This window comes from Falco peregrinus, chromosome 3 (assembly GCF_023634155.1).
Source record: "Falco peregrinus isolate bFalPer1 chromosome 3, bFalPer1.pri, whole genome shotgun sequence".
Lineage (NCBI taxonomy): Eukaryota > Metazoa > Chordata > Aves > Falconiformes > Falconidae > Falco > Falco peregrinus.
This window is the reverse complement of record NC_073723.1, coordinates 109278142-109299695: the sequence shown is the minus strand read 5'-3', so window position 1 is coordinate 109299695 and position 21554 is coordinate 109278142. Positions and strand designations below refer to the sequence as shown.

The following is a 21554-nucleotide window of genomic DNA, read 5'->3' as shown; positions in this document are numbered from 1 at the left end:
GGATGTACCAGTAAAGTTCTGTCTTGAGGGACACCACAAAGGCGAGGAACTGAGCAGCACCAACAGAACAGGAGCAGTGTAATGCATGTAGTACATAAACCCACATCTGATATAGGACTACATAATTTAATAATGAGCTTTAAAAATCTTATATACAGCTCTGAGAAATGAGATGAAGCACTGAATTATCTGATAGGCCGAGTCACAGATATATGAATCCAACGTTATTTTACATGGGCCACGAGGAATTGCTAGGAAGCCTGTTATTTGCTCTGGCATATTATGGACTAGAAGGGCTATAACAAGCCTGACAGTGATGACAGATACAAAACATGAAAGATAACATCTCCTGCTACAGACAGGTCCACAGTCCAGTCTCTCCCATGGCTTTACCACTTGTCAGACCACAAAAATACTTTTCTCAATTACACGTGCAATCACACACTTCAGGCTAAGACTGAAATCTCTTTACAGTGGAGGAATGCAATCTGTGCTATGTCACTGAACCAGCTGCTGTTTTCAACGGGAAGCAAAAGGCCCCAAAGAAATCATTCAGAGAGATTTACATCATAAACCAGGTAGACCTGACCCTAGATACCTGACAGAGACAGAAGGATCACAAAGAAAATAAAATTTCAAGGACTCTTTAGCTATATAGTGGCTAACTAATTTCAAAATATTACACTATTTCTTCCACTGAAGGTAAAATCCTGTTGACCTCAAATCATCCCTGAAATTTCACTGGGACACTGAGTCATTAATTTTCCCCAGGTTAGGATGCTGTCTTTGAGTTGCTTAGCTGAACTACCCCTAAAAGCAGCTCACAGAACAGCTGAAGCTGGAAGGGACATGCACAGGCTGTTTAATTCAACACTCTCTGCTCCAAGCAGGTGAACTAGAACAGGTTACTCTGGACCACGTGCAGTCAGGTTTTGACTGTCTCCGAGGATGGATGCTCCGCAGCCTCTCTGACCAGCCTTTTCCAGTGTTTGACCATCCTCATGGTACAGAGGCTTTTTTCCTTACATTTAAGCAGAATTTCCTGTACTTCAGCTTGTAACCACTGCTTCTTGTCCTTTCACTGGGCACCAAAAGTCTGCTCCATCTTTATTCCCTCTGCCCAGGTATCAAGTGGTAACTCCTGGTCAGCATCAACTCTATATAGCCAGTGGACAATCTACTACCGTTAACCCCTGTTAGCATGCTACCATGTCCTGCAAGGCAAAATCTATGCCTGGAAAGGAGAAGGCAAGCCTGGCGAGTGGCAGCTGCAGGTACTCAGCCACACAGTCAAATTAAGAAGGTCCAATAGATTAAAACCATCACTCACATTCTGCTCTCTCTTAGTACACCTGTGTCAGAGAAGAAAACTCATGTGCTTGCAAGCACATCACATTGACAGCAACTCAGCAAAGATAAGACTGGAGAAAAACTTTTAAAAAACCACAAACCAAATACACAGTTCCCTTGGAAATATCAGGTTTATCAGGAGATTTGAGATTTCTGCTTCCCCGTTTTAGGTAGAGGTTTCACCACATGACTCACTCATGCATCGTGAATGTTGAATGGGAGCTTTCTACACACCTATTTGAAAAGAATTCCCAAAAGAAATTTGTCCCAAATTGTTTTGCTTAATTAGAAGGAAAAGACATCTACCTTTTCAATAGTATGAATAAAAAACACTACTCAGCTAGTATTTCATTCCCTGCTCCTCCTGCTTTGATAAACCTACCAGCTGGCAGCAGAGCGTTCCAAGGTAAACACAGCCCTAATTTTTACTGCACAAGGCCACAAAAATTCCACCTTTCCTGTTATGTGCTGTAGAGAAATGAAATGGGACACTGCTGTTGTTCCATGAAAGCATGCCCTGTACAGGAAAGTGAAACAAGACTGCTCACAGAAGTACCTTCACAGCTCAAAGAGATCAGCCTTCCACTTTCAATGTTCCTTTAGCTTGATAGGTTAGGTAAGGAGAGCTTCGCTATTACTTTCCGTCTTCCCTCAACTGAATACAAATTGTGGTGCTTTGCTGTAAATGGCAACTGTCAACGACCCCAGAAATGGTGACAATCCTTAAGCACTGCATTTATAGTATGTGTAAAATAATCCCTTAGTTTGGGCAGGTGCTATATAAATATAAATACAATACAGTCACCCATGACATTTAGAAGCAATACTTAACTAGAGAGCCTGGATGTCAACCTCAAATAGATTCCAAGGAGAAAACTTCACAGTGCAAAATTTGGGAGTGGATATCAAGCAGAGCTCATAAGCATTTACATCAAAGATTTGGTTTCATCCTATACTTACTCAACAGAACCTGCCTTCACTGACCTCACCAGCTCTTACTGCAGCCAAACCTTTGCCATGGATATTTTAAAGCAAAGTATTTCAACACAGAAACTGCAGCTTCCAAACAATGTCTGTTTTAATGAATGCCCACTAGCCTTCAAATGAGTACTGTGTTTCTTCTAGCAATAGTAGATGTATGACTATAGCAGAATTAACCAGGTCCAGTTTCTGCTTGCTTTTACAGTCAGAATATATTCTGCTTGCAGTCCAATACATTTTACATCAAGCCAAATTAGTTCCAGAATGGACTGAAATTTAGTTGTACCAGATAGATATCCAGCCCCTTTTGCAAAAGCAGAATGAAGCAGCGCTAGAAGGAGTAGAAGAAAGTGATTGATTATAAGCACCTCAAGAACTTAGCATGTATACAACCTGTCCTGACAGAGCCCTGTGATACACAGCAAAAAATTAGCTACAGAAACTCTGCTTACAGTCCCCTAATGATAATTTTAAGTGCAGCAGCCAGCTTTTTTATGTAGAGGATTGTTTCCCAGACTTGCCCAACCTTAACCAATTACTCTCACAATAGCATTGAATAGGATATTTAGAATGTCAGCCCAATTGTTCTAACTTGCCCCCTCTGCCATGCCCCAATTTTTGACAGGTTTGTTCCTCTATTGCTATAGTGACTGCCATCCCTAATGTTTGTGATCAAAGTCATGTTTTAGAGGTCACCTCCATTTGAAACAAGGGACATTTTTGTGTGAGCAGAGGAGGGAGGGAGGGAGGCAGGCTGTGTGGTAGGGGAGACTCCCTTCTTTCTCAGTGTTGTAGTCTCCCTTCCATTTCATCCTGCTTCTAATCCTAGGACCTGCTTTTAATTCCCTGATTCCCCTCTCCTACTCCCAAGCATTCTATGCAAGTGTTCATCTTAAAGGATTCTGGGGGGCACTGATCAATTGACTGGAAAATTTTTGCATCTTTCATCCTGGGGTGATTCTCCCAAAGATGTAACTGGACAGATCCTACCCTGCAAAATTCACAAAGTCCAGCAAGTCATCCGCTACAGCCATCGAGGTCTCATATATGCAGCCTTACACTTGTCACTTATGCACAATTAGCACCATCCTGAATCCTTTCCAACAAGACCCACAATCACCTTGAACAGATCATCTGACTACCACAAAATTTCTCGTCTGTAATTTTCAATCACCACAGCCTCTCTGGTGGAAGGTGCAGTGCAGGAAAAGCTCAGGCATGCTCAGATGTTTATACTGTTGTATTTGCCCAAGAAAGTTTTGAAATAATATTTCAGAGAGTAAAGGGTTTGCCTGCAAGAAATACATTAATATTCCAGTCCTACTGTACTGGGATAGCCCACTTGCATTTTATTTCTTTTTAAATCACTTTTTTCTGAACAGGATAGTGTTCATATACTAGAACTTAAAAATGTCTTTACACTTCATCAGATACTATGTGACTGGAACTTCAGTCATGCATATTCTAAAATAAATTCTAATCATAAACTGTAGCATTCCAGTGTGTGCTTCAGTAAGCTAGAAAATCAAGTCATGCAAAGGAAAAAGAGAGAACATTTCTCTTTAAAATCAAATAGAATTTGGCAAGATTGCCTCAATCATTGGAAAAAGAAAACAGCACCACATTACTGCCAGAAATAAGTTCTACCCAGCACTGACAACACACAAACACCTACCTTGGGATGTCCGTGCAGTTCTTCACTGTTTGAGAGGGTAGCATTGAAAGGCTCTGTATACTGATTAGGTTCTTTCTTCATCTTTCTCTCTCTCTTTGCTGCTGTAACTCTGAAGAGGCAAAACTGCTGACAAAGTAAAGTTGCCACAAATACCCAGGTGCACCCCTTCATTTTGAAAAGGGAGGGGCCAAGTCAGGAAGAGCACTCTCCAAGCACAGAAACCGTCACCACCAATAACAGGAATAGACACAGACTTCTCTCTAAAAAAAAATTAAAAAAAATAAAAAGGTTAGAACGATTAAAGATGATCCTCTGGGCTATGCAATGTCAAATGAGCAGCATGCATGGATGCACTGGTTGCTGGAGAGATCTCTGTTCAAGCAGGACACATGGAAATGGTATAGATAAACTTGTTTGAAAATCTGGATTCACTCGAAGAAAGAGGTAAGTCCATTCAGCCTCTTGAAGCTTACATAAATACAAGAGGCCCTGGAAAGTCCTGCCACCCACCTTGAAGTGTCACTCCCCCCCCCCCCAGCCCCCCCCAATAATTCTTCAGACTTGTTTAAAATGCACTCAACTATGAAACCTAGAGAAGTCAAATTGCTCAGGGCAACAGTTGCTCAGGCCAGAGCTGACAACATAAACTCATTAGGGGGGTTGTTAGGTTGTTCTTCTTCAACAGGAGATTTCACTTTCTGTCATTTGAAGCACTGTGTTCAGTTCAAAGCAGGCTTGAATACGTTCCATCCAGTCTCTCGAGAGATACTTCCCTTTCCTCAGTGACAAGTCCTCATCCTTTCCTTCAAGATGCTGGAGAACTGTAATCCAAGGTTGCTACAGCCGCTGCTCTTCTGAAGGGGCTGAAAGCATCACCGCTCAGCCCAGTGCTCAGCCTTCTATGAAGAAAATTAATTTCTCATGTCATAAAAGTTAAAACAGGGAGAAGCAAAGATTCTGAGGATGTACCTAGGTCCATCAGGAGCAGATAAAGTTTTCCCAAGTCTAGCTTTTCTCCCTCTTTAGCCGAGTGTATCTTCACTTTCCTTTAATGAGACGATGAGCAGCAAGTCCCGATGCCACAAGGAGCTGTCAGGATGTAGAATCTCATGTCTTTTTCATCCTCACCTCTCCTCACACCAGGCAAGGTTTCAGGTACCTTGGAGTGGAGATCATGTCTGATTTTTTTTGCTGCTCCTTTCCCCAGCTGCACACTGGCAAAACCCTCCTCAGCTTTTGCTTTACCTCAGCAAATAAGTACTTCTTTCCTGAATGAGTTTCCATCAACTTCAAGAAAGGGAAAAAAAAAAAAGAAAAAAAAAAAAAAAAGAGAAAAAAGGAGGAGGGATCACATTCTAATGAGCTGTCAAGCCTATTCTCTTCACATTCCTATTAGACTCACTGATAAGTGGAGCTGGCCCGTGTGCCAGGCAGATTTAAATCAGTGCCCATTCCCTGCTCCCTCCCCTCAGCCCTATTCTGTACCTCCCCTTCATTATCTCAGAGAAATCACCATTTTTCTGGGAAGTTTGTAAAACTGTACATGAGTGTGTGGTAGAGCTAAAAATATGTGGCTTGGAATATGCACTCAGCATCGCACCACACATTGATACATCAGAACTTTTGCTTTACACTCTACTTAGCTGTGTTCCATGCAACATTTCCCCCTAGCTCTCATTAAAGAAATCGGAAACCCCCCACTGAGCCAGGCTCTAGAGGGTATGCTGTTTATTAAAAATAACAGCAAACCAGAGGTTACACATCTCCTACAAGCATTTCATAAAGGAGATCTTGAAGTACTTGGACACTCTGCAAATTTTTGTCAGTTCCCCACCACCCAGAACAAATAATTCCTATTCTTTCTACAAATATGGAGTGTGATGCAAAAATTTCTCCGAGATTGTACCATGAGAAAGTCCAAGAATGATAAAAGGTTGAAGAGCACATAATGTGAAGCCCCTTATTCAGTCAGCAAGCAACAGATTTGCTTTTTTTTAACAATCCCTTTACCATGCCTTCTGTAATCCAAGTAATAATGCCAGCACAGCTCTTCATTGGACTTTAAAGGCAGCCAGGGTGGATCAGGAGCACTATCCATGGCTCAGGGAAACTGAGGTATGAACAATCTGGGCGCATAAATCAAGTAGTAGAATACAGGGTTTTTTAAAAAAATATTTTTTTCAGCATCTTTTGAGGGAAATGGAGTTTCAGAAAGAGAAGAGACTAAGAAGGGAAGTTACACAGAAGCTAAATAGTTAACAGCATTATCACCCCTCCCCCAACTAGCTCACATTCCATCAAAACTACGTGGCAGACTTTATTTGTTAATAATATTTAACTTTCTTTGGCGCCTTCTCATACTTAAGCCTCTTTTTCAGGTTAGTTGTAGACAAGCCATGAATTTGTAAAAGTGCACTTGATGACACATTAATAGGATGATCTGTCATATTGCAGCTAAACAGCTTGACAGATCCGCACACCATGGCAAGAAATGACATTCAAGGCTGGAATGGGGCAATCGCTTTTTTAGTTTGCTGGGGCAGGCTGCATCTGTCTGCCTGCAGCATCTCCTTTCCTATCCCAAGAGCCAAATCCCAGGACTATATCCTCAGTTTTGGGGGGAAACGAAACCTACCTACGTTTGCAAGCACAAGGCGAAGTTATCTGATGGTCCAGTAAGACAAGCTGAATGTAGCCAACTCCTGCCTGCATACTTTTCTCTGTGTTGGGCTGAAACAAGCATCAGCACAGTTGTTAGCTCTCCTCCAACCTTCAATTCACATTAGCACTATCTGTAAAAGATTGCGTACCTTGCTGCTGCTGTTCTCACATCCAAGTTGCAGCAGTTCCAAAGCACCTGAGTCTTGCCAATGCACAAACAACATTCAACCCCCATTTGCAAAAAAACACCAACCAAACAGGAATAGGGCGATGTTACACTTCCTGGCACAGCAAACCAAGGATCTCAAAGGGACTGGAAAGACAAATTGTTTCTTCTCTGAGCTCAGCACCATTGCAGCAAACAGGAATAGTTAAGAATATAAGAATATCAATTCTGCACGAGGAAAGTTTTACAGTAGGGAAGGTATTATAAGAAGCCACACTTACGTCTCAAAACCGTGCACAAGGACCCAAATGCAGTGTTTGCAAACCCTGCAAGAAGCAAGTGTGAAGCTAGTGAGGAAACTGAATAGTTAGGGCAAGAAACTTGTGATTTCATCTTTCAATCTCTACTTACGCAATTCACCTTTTACTCAAGGTCTAAAAATAATACCCAAAGGGCAAAAGGTTGAAGCTAGGATTTTCCCAGAATTGCCCATTGCACATACATCACACAATTCCTAAGCCTTGGTACAGTGATTTTTTAAAGCAAATACAGCAGATGGCACATTACCATTGACTAACACACACACCCCCTGCTTCACAGCGGATAAAGGTCTGGAGGACTCCAATGATAGATCCCTTGGGTTTAAATTTGAAGTTTCCTAATACTAAGCCAATAATCAGCTCAAGCTGTTGATTGGGTTAACATACAAAAGCTGTCAGAACAAACCTAAACACACCAGCAGACAAAAGAGCAGCTTTAGGAAGCGAGACCAGGAGCTTAGAGCTACTTCAGATGCCTTCTGCAGCGTCCCCCCTGGAGCTGCCCGTACCCCTCGCTACAGAGCACCTCTCCATTCACTCCCCCCGCCACTCCCATCCATCCCGACCCACGCGGGACCGCTACGCCATCTCGCGGCAGATCCACGCAAACACACCGAGACGCTCGGAAAAACGGAAACACCCGCAGCGACTCGCAAGGTTTCTCTCGGGGTGGGCTCTTCCGAGTGAGCGAGGTGTAGAAATAACGCTGTTGGGGCAAAGCTTTTATCGCTAATAAAAGGCTCCTCGTAAACCCTAATAAATCACCCTCATTCGTTGCCCAGAAAAAGTCTTTTCAATAACACGAGACGTAAACGCTTTGAGTTCATTTTCAATCGCATCCCTTTTGTGTATGTGTCTAGGGGGAGTGGTTTTTCCACTATAAATATGATTTTTCTGCTTTAAGAACTAAGACCTGGCCTTCGCTGGGCAGCAAAAGAACTATCATCTTGTACACTGTCTGTCTTCCTGGGATTGGGTTGCAAGATAAGCCACCAACAGCAACAAATTATTAGCAGAAATTATTCAGAGACATTCAAAAAATACCTTTTAAAGCACATGACTTAAGGTAATAATCCTAATTACAAATTACAAGCTTGCTCTCCTGAGGAAAAGACAGTTTGTCACTTGCTGGCTGCTTACACATTTAAGGCAAGCTGGAGAATCCATCAGGTGGGCAAGAAGCATCTCATTTCTTTGACCTTCTGTGTAGGAGAAAGTTTCCCATTAAATACTTAGCTAGATACTATCAACATCCACAATCAGTTTCAAATCCAAGTACTTGTGCAAATGCAATAGGAATTTGGGGGTTCTTACCCACAGAATTTGTCTAGGGCAGGGGCAGAACAATGTCTTCTCAGCAAGAATCCTGTATACTACACGGATTTGAAATACAGCAACACAGCTACCCCCATCTGACCAGCTCCTCAGTAACATGAGCCCCAAGAAAACCGGAAGCAGGGGCAACTGACAAAATGAAAATCACCAAGTTTAAACAACAGTTTCAAAAGAACTCCCAGTCACAAGAACTGATCTGAGCAAGAAAAACAGGTAAAAATACCAGCATTATTAAGGAAAATCCATGATTTCATAAAATAGATTAAGACCCAGCTCAGCCCTGGCAGATTCAGACAAGCAAAAAACCTCACTTCCATCAAGTTGTAAAGAAATTGCTATTACAAATAACCATGTTTTGGATCCCCCACCCCCACCCCCAACTGAAATGCTAGTCCAAAATCAAATTCTAAAAGTCCACAGTGAAGACAGCCTCCAAGTAAAATATACTGTTTTACACAGAACTGAAGCTATCTAAGATCCCTAGGTAATTCAAGCTGTCAAGATAGCACAGAACTAGCTATCCAGATGTTAGGGGAACAGCCCCAGAATAAACTCAAACTCCACTCAAACAGCAGCTGTTGAATTTGTAGCAAGGTTCCAATGTACTTTTTTCTTCAAAGACATCATCACTGTTGGCAAGGTCAGTGAAACACCATCTTAGAGTGGCTCCTATGTGTCTCAGAGTAGATGATGAAAGCAGGCACCACGCTACAGTAACCGTTATGTCGTTACAGAACAAATACCTCTCCAGAGAGGAACTGCATTATCAAAAAAAATATTTAAAAGAAGTTACTACCTGTAGGCTTTCCTGGAGGTATCCCTTACATCTGTGGTAAAACTAACTTGAGGAAAAAAAAAAAAAAATTTAAAACCTGGAGGCTGGAGAGATGCAGTTTTGCCAGTTTTCATTTTCTAGTCCATACATATCCAGTTAAGATTTCTTCCCAGTGATTCCTTTCCCAAAAACAGTCCCACAGAAAGTATAAATTTTATCATGAATGTTTATTATGAACAAACAACTTTACAATGCAGTCATTTCTACTCCTCAGTACATGCTTGAAGGTTAACTTCCACAACCTTGAAATCTTAGGGGGAGAAAAGTTATGGCTACACACAAATCCAGGGTTTTAAAAATCAAGAGATCTTTAAAGGCGACCACTGAGATGTCTTCTGAATCAAGCTGCAAAAACTCCCTAGTACCTGTGTATAGCAATCTTACAGAAACCTACGAAACTGCAGCATTAAAGTAAAGGGCCAGACATTTATTCCAGTACCATATACCGAGGGACAGCTTTCACTTTTATTACATTAAGTAATGTGCTGCTTCAGGGCACGATAATATTTTTGCATGGCAAAGAATGATTTACTCCATCTAATGACTTTGGTAACAAAAAGATCAGATACCGCATACTGTTATAAATTCTTTTAAAAAACACAAAACAGTAAAACCTACACAAAAGGGAATAAGTTTTCCGTTACCAAAGGCAAGGAGCAAGGAGATGGATCAAAATCGTGTAACCTATAGGTGCAAGGGTTCAGTCAACTACTGCTCCTAGCTTTCAACAAATGGCACCTGCAAGGACTGTCAAGTCTTTCCCTGATTCCAGGGTACTGAAGAGAAACTGCAACTGGAAGTTTTCTTTTTAAATATAACCAATCCTTAGAAAAAATGCAGCATGTCCAGGGTTTAACCAAAGGGGGTTTTTGTTTCCAGTTGTGGCACTTACTTCGAACAAGAGACCCATCTTCAAATGCTTGGGCGTAGCTTAAGGCCAACTTCTTGTCACAGAATAAAATGCCTTTTATTCACCATCTCCGGATTTTACTAGTTCTTTTACCTTAGTTAGGTACACTTCATAAAGATGCAAGCACACCATGCCCAGAGTCTCCTTGCCTTTGCCTCATCTATGCGGACAAAAGAACTTCCATAAGATAAGATGATAAAAAACATACATAACCAATTATAAGCTTCTGTCTGTAGGTGATGTCAACGGTAATAAAAGGCATTGCAAGAACACAAACACATTCGAGTGATACTGAGACCTATGAGGCAGAACAGCCTCAGCTACAGGTCCATATGCTTTGAGGGGAAAAAAATAATTCAGCCTGACAAGCTGTCTTGAAAAACCTATCACTGCAGGAAAGACATGACACTCCCCCTCTTCCTCTCCAGCACAGCCCTGACTGACAGAACATGATTATTTCTAGATAGATACAACTGGTGCTTCTCTTTTTACAAGAGCTGATTAAGCACATACAAGAGGTAAATTAAAAATAGTTATAAATAAGGTTTGGTAAAACCACAAAATTAAAAAAAATAATCGAAGATTTATAAATACATTTTAAAATCTAGGCTTTTCCAAATTCCACCCTCACACACCCCATCTCCTCCTTCCCTTCCTTACCTCAGTAAGAACTGCTTTAAGATTTCTTTAGTATAGAGCTGTTCTGCAAGTTTTGGTAATTCCTACCTATTGCAGAGAATTGGTCACATTATTGATGCTTTAAGCTGCATGGCTCATGGGTTAACACTACATTTTTGCTTACGATTCAAGATACCAAGGAGAAGCAGAGAAAGAGAAAAAAATCTGAAAGGGAAAATAAAACTTTCAAAAAACATTCTTAGATATATGAGGTAATATTTGGGCTCTTCACAATACTTAAAATAAGACTATGCAGCAAGATGCAGAGCTTTTTACCCTGCTATCACCTTTGAAGTTAATTGTAGCATTAACAGTGAGTGCATTCCTCCCCAAATGACTAGGCTTCACTGTCAATTATGAAAGGCACAGTAAGATTGCCTCTGATGAAACAAAGCATTTGGATAAAATTAAGCAGGGGAGAAAAACCCAAGCAAAACGAGTTAAAAGTAATTTCAGACAAGACTTTTGAACTACCCTAGGAGCTTTAGTGTTTATCCGCAGTCCTGTAATCCCATGAACAAACATGAGTATTTCAGTCATCAATCACGTGAAGGGGAACAGTGATGAACTTATACCAAAAAGTAAAAAGCTTCTAGAATCTCAGATGAATTTGAAGGGTTTGGGTTTTGGCTTTTGGTGGTGATGGTGGTAGTTTCTTTTAAGAGTTTATGCAAATCTTCAAGTAAGCAAGCAGAACTAATTTTAAGGGTTTACTTCAGCTAATGACACTTCAGATTAATTCAGCTGACTCTGAAGAAGCTGGTTTGTTCAGACTCATTGGTCTTTTTATCTTCACAAGGGTTAGGGTTACTGCAAATGCAAAAAAGTAACTGAAGCCCAGAAAAATCTCTGGATTTCTTGAATACACAGTCAACTCTCCATTGGTGTGTGCAGTTTTATTTTTTTTTCCAACAGTGGCATCTTGTGATCAAAATTAAGTACTACAGCTTTCAAATATAACATCTTCCAAAATGGAAATCTGTAAATGAACAAATCCAAAACAATACTGGATATGGGTAGCCCCACTAAAGACTGGTTCAAATGCTTTTTCTTGCTCATCATTCCTAAAGGCTGACAACTGCACTTCTCGTAGCCCAAATAAAACCTTCAATAACTTTTTTGACAATTTAGACAACACATTTAACACACATGGTGTTATCTTCCCCACTCATCTAATCACTACTGACTAGATATGCAATGATCATTCTATTTAAAAAAAAAAAAAAGAAACCAGCAATCCTCTGTAGCATCAATGTTCACATTAACCAAACCCTTACCCAAGTCCACATGAAATCTTGATTCGTATCAACACCTGTACACTCTTCCCTAACGAAAATACGATATGCATAAATTGTGAAATTTTAAAAATTGTCCAATGAAGTAAAAAGCCTAATTTGCTTAAGATTTTCAAATTTCAAATAACAGATGGAAAACTGCTATAAAAATCAAAGCACTAGAAATGTTAGTGTCTCATCAATAATGCTTTGACTTGTTTGTAAGCCACTACTAAGACAGTAGCAAGGACAAGAGGATCTGTGAGCAGAACTACTTTCAGTTTTCTGACTAATTGAAACTAGTCCATTTCCCAGACATAACCCATGAGCCAACCGATGTTTTACCTGCAACTTGGTAAAACAAGAATTTATCCCAGTGTCAGAGTCAGATGCCCAAAGAGTCCCACTCATTCTGCAACTACCACTAATTTGGTCTTGAAATTCTTTTATTATTTTCATTCTTGCGCTATGCTTCTCAGTACATACTTGACTGTGTAGGCAAAGGCTGCAAAACCAACTATAACAAACAAGTTCGCCAAAGCACCGCCTAAAAGTCCATGGTTACGATTGGCCTGTTGGAGACCTGGATGATTGGCAGGTGCCAATGGTACATGCCCGTTAAGAAGGGGTATTCCATTCTGACCGTAGTGTGCTTCCCCATCAGGGACAACATCTGGTAAAGGGAGAGATGGAGGTCTGTTACTGAGCTCTTCTTGTGCTTTCTGTTTTTGTTTAATCTCCTGGAGAAAGAAAAAAGAAAAGTGAATAGCTGGGAAGTGAAAGTGGTGAAACTCTCAGGTGCTTTTTGAAAAGATTTCAGAAACCAAGTTCTTACCTAACTTTAGGAAAAGGATATGGTACACTTTATATTGTAGGTCTTTTAAACTAAATTAACTGCATTACATACATTCTTCACAGTCTCTCCATTGTCTTCCAAAGTTACCTACTTCTGTAGCTGACACTAACAATCATTTGGCCAAATTTATTTTTAGTTCACATGTACATTTTCCAAGAAGCCTTTTTTCAGAAATGAAATTCTTGCATCAAGTCTTGCATGTCCAGCTTCTTCTGAACACAACACATTAAAAAAAAATAAAGTCAAGCCATCATAGAAGCTTAGAAGGATTAGGACTGTTAAGTATTACATGTTAAAAATCTGCCTGTACTTAGGACATAACAGCAGTTATCTATTATCATCTTCAGAGTTTCCCGATGATTTAGGTACTAGCAAAACAGTACTGCAGAAAAGTATTTCCAATTCTCTGGCATTCTTGTAACTGATAAGGAAACACAATCAAAACCTTCAGTTCAGATTTGTATCTGCGTAAGGAAGGAAGGAAGGAAGTGGAGATAAAATTTTTCCCAGAGGCCTGTCCCAAAAGAAGACAGAGGGAAAATAGTTTTTGAACTACGGGTTTTAACACCTTTAAGCATAATAATAGATGAATCAAACCTGAAGTTCCATAAGCACTCACCAATCTGCCCAAAAAGGCGATTTCTGTCTGTGGACAATGTTTACTTCACTAGCTGGCTCACTTGGTTGTAACCCCAGGTTCTCTCTCATGCTTAAGAAAACAGCTGGGAAAAGCCTCTTCTACATCTTTCCCCTGCTGTTCTACAGTATATGTTCTTTGGGCAATAATTAACACCTGCAATTCGGTGAAATTTGTACAACTCTGAATAGTTTGCCTAACAAAATTAATTTTATGCTTAGAATTCCAGATTACAATGAGCATCAGCACTATAATATTGTAACTCCAGAGTCACGAAAACAGAGTTCGTAACAGAAGACTGTTCCAATTCATACAGTATGAAGAAAATTAACTCTCAATGTCTTAATAGTAGCCTGAAAGAACTGAATTCCTTCACTAAGAAGTTACAGGGAAGGAACCATCCTGAGACAAGAAAGAAGCATCCCTCATTTGTAACAGGTGAGACCTTTTAGAACCAAGTAGCATCAGTGGAAACTGGCTAGACAATCCCAAAGGTCTGAATTAAGTGAGATACCTTTTTCCTTTCTTTCTTAAACCTATACCATCTATTTAACTTACCTGGCAGAAGGGTAATGATTTTTAGAACCTTAGTCAAAGCAAATTGCTGTATCCTTCGGTTGTTACCCCCATATGACAATATAAACTGTGTATCATACAGGATTAGTGTTGCAAAAGACACACACCCCAAAAAGTTAAGCAGGAAAAATAAAACAGTCTGATCTTAAAGGAGAATTAAGAAAAAAAATCTAAAATATTGATGGACCAAATCCAGATACACAAAGACTAGTCCTACCCAAACTCAAGAAAACACAGCATAAAATTCTACAAATATTGGGACCATAACCACATCTGCTGCATGTACAGCTCAGTCAAGGCTATGATAGCAATCCTAAATACACATACTTGATTCTCTATACAATGGATCTTTGTGCAGCAGAAACAATTCCATTTCAAGATTCAAGTTTTTAATTCTTACACATAGCAAAAGCATCTTTTAAAAGGCTTCCAAGATTGACAGAAGTAGCTACTGTCTGGGAAAAGTCCTAAACATTAGTTTACAGATCTACACAGGGAAGATGAAGAACTACAGAAAACCAAATTATCACACAGATGGAATTCCCTTACCTCCACCACTTCAGGGAAGAGCTCACAGAAGACTTTATCTTTTAAATTAAATGCTAAGCTTTGTGCAGCCAGTTGTCTTTTCTGTTGAGGAAAAAAAAATTATCAGCACTTGCATATAAGCAAAGTTTACATACTTTAATTCAACATCTGACTTCCCACAAGAATGGTGCAAACCACTAGCCAACTGGTTTCTAACATTTAAAACTTTGTATTTGTGAATATTATTCACTAGAACAGACATCTAGACATATGTTCTCAGTTCTTCATCATATGAGATTAGCATTCTGTACCAGTGCGCCTGCTTGGCAGACACTTCAAGAGGAAGGAAGGAGAAAGTCCTAGCCATACTGTTCACCAAAAGGGATTTTAAGTTCTCCAAGAAATCCTTTCATTTGCCCATCATCTGTATTAGGCAACAACATAATCATTTCTGAGAGATCAAAATACCAGCTGCTGCTGCTGCTTTAACTTTGAGGTCAGGTTCAGCATTCTCTAAGCTGACAAAAGGTACATCACACAGTCCGGAGCTTACTGTGAACTCTGACGTCTCTATGCTGCCCAGTGTGGGGCCCTTTTCCACCATAAAACTAAGAAGGCCCGTCAAGATCGTCGAGACTGACCAAGCTGGATTCCATGTATCCGGGTGGAAATCAGTGATTGAAAGACACAACCTTCAAAAGACAGGCAGTGCATTTTATTATTGCCACTAAAACCATTACATGTTATACATATTGCTAAAATGGTGTTAATTGCTTAAGTGTTAGAAGAAAATCCTTACCTTGTATTACACTTAAACCTTCCATTAGGTGTAATCATATAAATACTAGGAGGTTTAAAAGGAAATTCTCTGGGGAATATTAGTTTCCCATGATAATAGCCACCTGCATTACATAAAGAGATGAATTACTTATTTTGCATGAAGATGAAGTCCTAAACTGTTACTCAAAACGGGCCAAATAAACCCCTTTACTTGTCTCCTTCTCTCCTCCACACTAAAGAGATCAAGCTCATCATCTTGTGTCTCTAAAACACAGTAATAATAATGCCCACCTGCAGTGGATTCACTTTGGAGGCAATCCTCTCACAAGCATATCACAAACGGCACTTTCTGTTGTCAAGTCCATAATATATTTAGATATAACCAGCCAAAGTGTATTTAATACAGCACAAACGGGCTAATTTTCCAGAAACAGCTAACTGAAAATACAATCCCTATGCAGAATCAGATTTCAAAAAGCATTTTGTGACAGGCTGCAGAAGACACTGTGAATTATGTGACTACAACAAATTAATAAGGCTTTCACATTCCCCACTTTCTCCAGAGAAATTCATAAAGAGAATATAAATCTCAGTTCATGTGGTAACAAAATGTGATTTTAGTTACCTTTGATGGTCACATACTATCTAAAGCGAGCTATCTGCTCCAAGACCTCGCGCAATTACTTAATAGAAACTTATCTGTCTTCAGTTTAACCTAACTGTAGTTTTGTTAGAATCCTTGATAACAGAAAAATTACTAATAGATAGCAGTACCACTACCGCTTTCAGCAAGTTATCACACAGGTCACAGACAGCCTTGAAGCTGCACTAACAGTTTTTAGAGCTATTTCCAGCTGTTATATTTTGCTCATTCAAACAGGCATGTAATTACTCAGGCATGCCAATCACAACATAAAAGTACATGCACGCTTTTGCTACATGCTAACTCTTACCTTCATAGGGAGTCATCTCAGGTCCCCGTACAACATAGTGCCTAAGACAAAGAAAAAAATCTAAACAGTATGAAAGCCTTCACACAATCAGCCATCCATTTCTCTAGAAAAACGAAGATCAATATCACTTCAGCAAAAGTTTCTACTCCGCCTCCCAAAACCAAGATTCCCATACAATCTATAGGAGGGAGGGAGTCAGACTTGACAACCTGGAAAATCTTGTTCTCTCCACAGTTCATTGTAATTCTTACCATTCAAGGATATTAGATGGGAGGGGCTCTGCACAGATATAAGGCACTGGATCTTTCTTAATTCGCAGGTAGTCTTGTTTAAGTCTCTGTGTTGCTGTCGTTGGTGCTCTCTTATTACTGTTGTTGCTCATCTGGTTTTTAAAAAATATATGTAAATACAATCTTAATAGACATAGAGCTACAACAGTTCACTGAACACAGCTCCATTTTTTTGCAAAATACTTTACAGAGTATTTTTTAAAATATAAATTAATTTACCATAACTTTTAAATGGCAAGAACCATGCAAAATCCTAACCAACACACTCCCAAGAGACTCTGCACATTGCCAAAATGGGAAAATACTCCTTTCAGAACACTGCTGCCTAAATACCACAGTAAATTGCTAGCATGAAAATAATAGAGCTATATTATGCACTATAGAACCTGCTTGAATTCTTAATAACCAGTCTTGTGTTTAGGCTGAACACACATCATGACACTGTTTTAAAGGACTTAAGTCTTTTTGAGTAATTATTTTCCCTATTCAGTTTGCCCACGATTTAAATTCATTTAGTGTTTCTCACATCCAGTTATTTGAAAGAAACAACAAACAAACACAAAAGCCTCATTACTGACTTGGAGGTGAAGGCTTTTAAATTACATCTGCCACATGCTTAAAAGTCAGTTGAATTTACAGAAGCGAACTTTTGAGCCAGATTATTCTCTTCCAGATAAACAAAGACCTCATCCAAAATGAGACAACTCAATGTGAAGAAAGGAAATTCCATGCTGCTTACAAGACAAAGAAAGCATTAGCCCTTACAATGCACCTACAGAACACATACCAATTAACAACTGCTATTTAACTCACTTTTGCTGGAGACATTTAGCAAGTTACTTTGCTTTATACATGGAAATTTGTGCGAGAACAAAAAGGAAAAATTTTATAAGAAGGTTGTATTAAGAGATAAGACAACCTTACAATACGAGAGCAGCATCTGACACAAAAAGTATGTTAAATGCCTATAAGCCTTTCTATTCCTTTACTTCAGATAGCCAAGCAGAATTTATTGAAGAAATAATAATATTTAAACCATGAGCAACAATTGTACGTGGTCAAATATTCAAACCTTACTAAAATAAACACGTTTAAACTGGCTTTTGTCAGAATTAGTGTAAATCTTTGTTTTAAATATATTTCCTTGAAGGAAGTCACACACCTTTTTGTAAGTCACACCTCTTGAAACCATAAAAATACTAATTTTTCACTAAAAAAGCTTTGACTTTAAAACATAAATTAAATCATATCTTTTTAATTTAACACAATAATTTGTTCTGAAGTCTGGCAACAGCGCCCCTCACTATGGGCTGCAAAGCCACACTGAAGTACTTAAGTTATTGGGATTTTAACACGCCTCAAAGCCTTATCTGAAAGGACAGTTGTATCTTACACGCGGAAAATAAACACTGACAGAAGCGACGACCGCGAACTCGTTGTCCCATCGGGACATCCCAATTTACGAGAAGAGAGCAACCGGCCAGCGCTTCCAGACGGCCGGGCACCAGCACACGATGCTCCCAGATGCAAATCCCGAAGGAGCAGGAGGACAACCAGGGAGCTGCCAGCCCACAGCGAGCCCCAGCAGGCCGGGGAGAAGAGCGGCAGCCGACCCGGCCCCCCCTACCCCCGGAGCTCCCTCACGGGCTCGCCCCGCCGGCCCAGGCCCCGCTCACCTCTCCCTGCTGGAGCAGGCCCCTCCGCCGCCGGGACGCCCCACCTGCCCGCAGCCGGCGGCCGAACGAGGGAGGGAAGGAAGGAGAAAGGAAAGAAGCGCCACCAGAGAAAGCGGGAAGGCAGGGCAGGGCCGCGACCCCCACGCCTCCCCGCTGCGGCGCGACCGCGGCTCCTAGCCAAGATGGCGGCCCGGCGAGGCGGAGCCAACGGACTGCTGGCGTCTCTTTCCGGGAAGGAACCGCCCCACTTCCGGCGTGCGGACCCGCGGCTCCGGCGGCTTCCGCTTCCGGTGGGGCCGATTTGGCGGCGCCGGGCGCTGCTGAGGGGCAGCCGGGGGTTGGGGGGCAGCGGTGGGCCCCGTGCCCTCGGCGTTGGGCCGCCTGGGGCTGCCGCCCTTCCCGGGCTGCGGCTTGCCGGGCCCTGCGGCCTGCCGGGCCTGGGCGCGGGTGCGGCCGGCTCCGGGGGGCCGGGGTGCGGGGCAGCAGGCCGCGCCGCCGGGGGAGCACCGTGGCCGGGGTGCGGGGCAGCAGGCCGCGCCGCCCGGGGAGCAGCGGTGCGCCCTGTCGGGGCAGAGAGGCAGCCGCCAGCAAAGCGACACTGATAACGGAGGTCCGGTGTACTGGGACGTTGCCAGGCAATTGTTAGGGCTTCAAAGAAAATTATATTTGGGAGGCATCGTGGGGGTTGTCCGACTTTTTTTCTTTCCTCAAAAATAATTAGCTGTCTGTGTTTATTTTGCTACAAGTCTCCTCGATCTGTTCTGCAAATTCCCAGTGTTCATCAAATGGATAAATGCAGACTCATTTTCTGTCAATTCAGTACACAGGCAATATTTTTGCTTCCAGGATTACACCGGCAGGCCCGTAAAATACAGCAAATCATCTCTTATCATGTTCATGCATCTGTTGCTTCAGTAATGTTTATGAAGAACAGAGCAAGTCCATCTTAGGAGAAAACGCTGCAAAATGTTGCCCTGTTGAGGTGAACACAGTGTTACTTTCTCTCTTGGATCCTTAGCTCGCTGTCTTGCAGGAGCTCTTTCCCTTAAGGGATTATGTGAGATGCCTACGGTTGAAAGATTAAACATTTCCACAACGTGGGTATTGCAAAGTGGTCTGGAAACACAAAATTCGCCCTGGCCTTAACGTTCTTGGCACAATAAGCAAGTTGAATGAGTGAAAACTAGCATCATATTAACACGCCGCTTCGTGCAAGGCAGGCTTTAGCAGACCAGTCGTGATGGTCCTTTTCCAAGGATTTCACCCCAGCCCTTGCTGTCAGGGTTATGCTGATCTTCACTGATTTGGATCCAGCTCAACACTGTTTCAGCTATATTGAATTTGAATACTTGTATTGCTTGTTATGCTTGTTCACATGCAAAAGCTGCCAACCAATTAAAAATGCCTCTTCAAAAGACTAATAAATACTCTAGCTGTGGCTAACATTTAATGTTTTGCATTTCGGTCATAACCTATATACTGAATTGTAACCCAGTTGAGAGCAATTTTTTGCTTACTCGCTTCCCATGCTCTTCTTTCAGGGCTTTTGAAATTTGCAATTCAAACTGTTTGTGAAAGGGAATTCTTGCAGTTTGATTAGTCAAGATTTAATTTAAAAAAACATAAGGAAGAGATTGGCTCCTGGCTAATACATCTGTGTTTAGTTAGCGCTCTTGGTGTGTAGAGGATAGCGGCTGTACTGTATCCATTAACTATTAGCATATATATTAGTTTAAGGGAAAGTGTACTTCTGTTGTTTGGGCTAATAATCTTCCTTTATTGCCTCAGGTGAAACGAAAAGGCAGAAAAGAAAATGACTGAGTTGCCCAGAGACTTTGAAACAGACTCATAGATGGGACTGCATGACTGCAATAAAGGCCAGAATTTTTCTTCCTGTTCCAAAAGGTGCAGGCAAGAATCTTCCGTGGGCAACGACCACAGTTCTCCCCTCTGCCTGAGCGCTCCTGCACCGGTACCCAACAGAGGGCACTGGTAGCCCACACACTTTTTAAGCTCTTAGTTCTGTCTGTTGCCAGTAGTGTAGGCTGTTGGTCAGACTTGCACTCTCTCAGGGGTTTGTGGAGGTTAATCAACATCAAGAACAGGGAGGGGGAAAAATGGCTGTGATGTCAGTACCTGTGGGGGAAAACCAAATTTCAAACCACCTATACGTTTTAAGTTTCACTTTGTTTCTACAAACTGAGGATTGCAAAATACTGTGTCCTCATAGAATCTCTCACTTGAGCTTTCAGTTTGTTTTTGGTGGGAGGGTGAAGTTTTCATTTATGTCCTAAGCACTGAGGCAGGGTTGCTGATGCAAAGTGACTGTTGCATTAGACCCCAGGGAGAGCTACAGTTGTGCTGCAAACTGAAATTATGTTTGGCCTTGCAGAACCCCACTGAGAGATGTTAACAATTTTTGTTACTTCAGCTTCAAATATGGACAAGAAATATTTTTCTGAAGTAGGAAAATGATAGAGATTTTAGGAAAAAAATTCCAATCTGAAATCACGAAGAGAGAAATTAACTAAACAAAAATATTTTGTTTGCTGAGGGGTGTAAAAATTTTAATTTAATAGTAGTTTCATTTCATATGTCTAATATTTTCCATGATCACTCCGGACTTAAATCACAATAGCAGGATCCTTCATACACACACTGTTCACCTGTCCCACCTGTGGCCTCATCAGAACTTTCTGAGTTAATGAAGTTTATCAAACCGTGTCCTATTCTTTCAACTGTTTTGATTTTGGTGCCATGAAATACTTCAAGGAATAATGGTTTGCTTCACAAAAGAAGCAATAGTTGATCTGTTTTGTTTTAATCTCTTACACTCACTCATCCTTATATCTAATCTGAGCTCACAGTTTACAAATTCTTGAAGGTTTTGCACAACAGAAGGAACTTTTATTATAAATTATTATTATACTTTGATATGTAACACACTGTATAAATACAAGGTATTATTAGAATGCTGTATTAGCCTACATGTATTTTGCCTAATAAACTCCCCATGGCAACTCATGCAGTACAACACATACGTAGTTTTAAACCCTTTGACCTGATGACAATT

General features: G+C 40.9%; 2 protein-coding genes across 4 annotated transcripts in view; both read right to left on the bottom strand.

The window, feature by feature from the left end:
• C1QTNF12 (C1q and TNF related 12) overlaps nt 1-7227 on the bottom strand; it is a 28714-nt gene extending 21487 nt beyond the window's left edge. The window contains exons 1-2 of one of the 3 annotated variants that reach the window (XM_013299603.3): nt 4588-7227; nt 4007-4266 (exon numbers count right to left, since the gene is read on the bottom strand). In XM_013299603.3, the coding sequence (XP_013155057.1) occupies nt 4007-4177 (171 nt within the window). In that variant the 5' untranslated portion in view covers nt 4178-4266; nt 4588-7227. The remainder of the gene's footprint in view (nt 1-4006; nt 4267-4587) is intronic. The other 2 variants (XM_027787607.2, XM_027787608.2) reach the window with 2 other exon arrangements.
• A 2244-nt stretch (nt 7228-9471) lies between these two features.
• Nucleotides 9472-18700, bottom strand: UBE2J2 (ubiquitin conjugating enzyme E2 J2). Its single transcript, XM_055799843.1, has 7 exons — nt 18482-18700; nt 16767-16897; nt 16516-16556; nt 15582-15684; nt 15336-15474; nt 14804-14884; nt 9472-12925 (listed from the first exon to the last, which is right to left on the bottom strand). Exons 2-7 carry the CDS (start codon nt 16895-16897, stop codon nt 12641-12643), a joined length of 780 nt encoding a protein of 259 aa, XP_055655818.1. The 5' UTR covers nt 18482-18700; the 3' UTR covers nt 9472-12640.
• Nucleotides 18701-21554: the final 2854 nt, after the last annotated feature.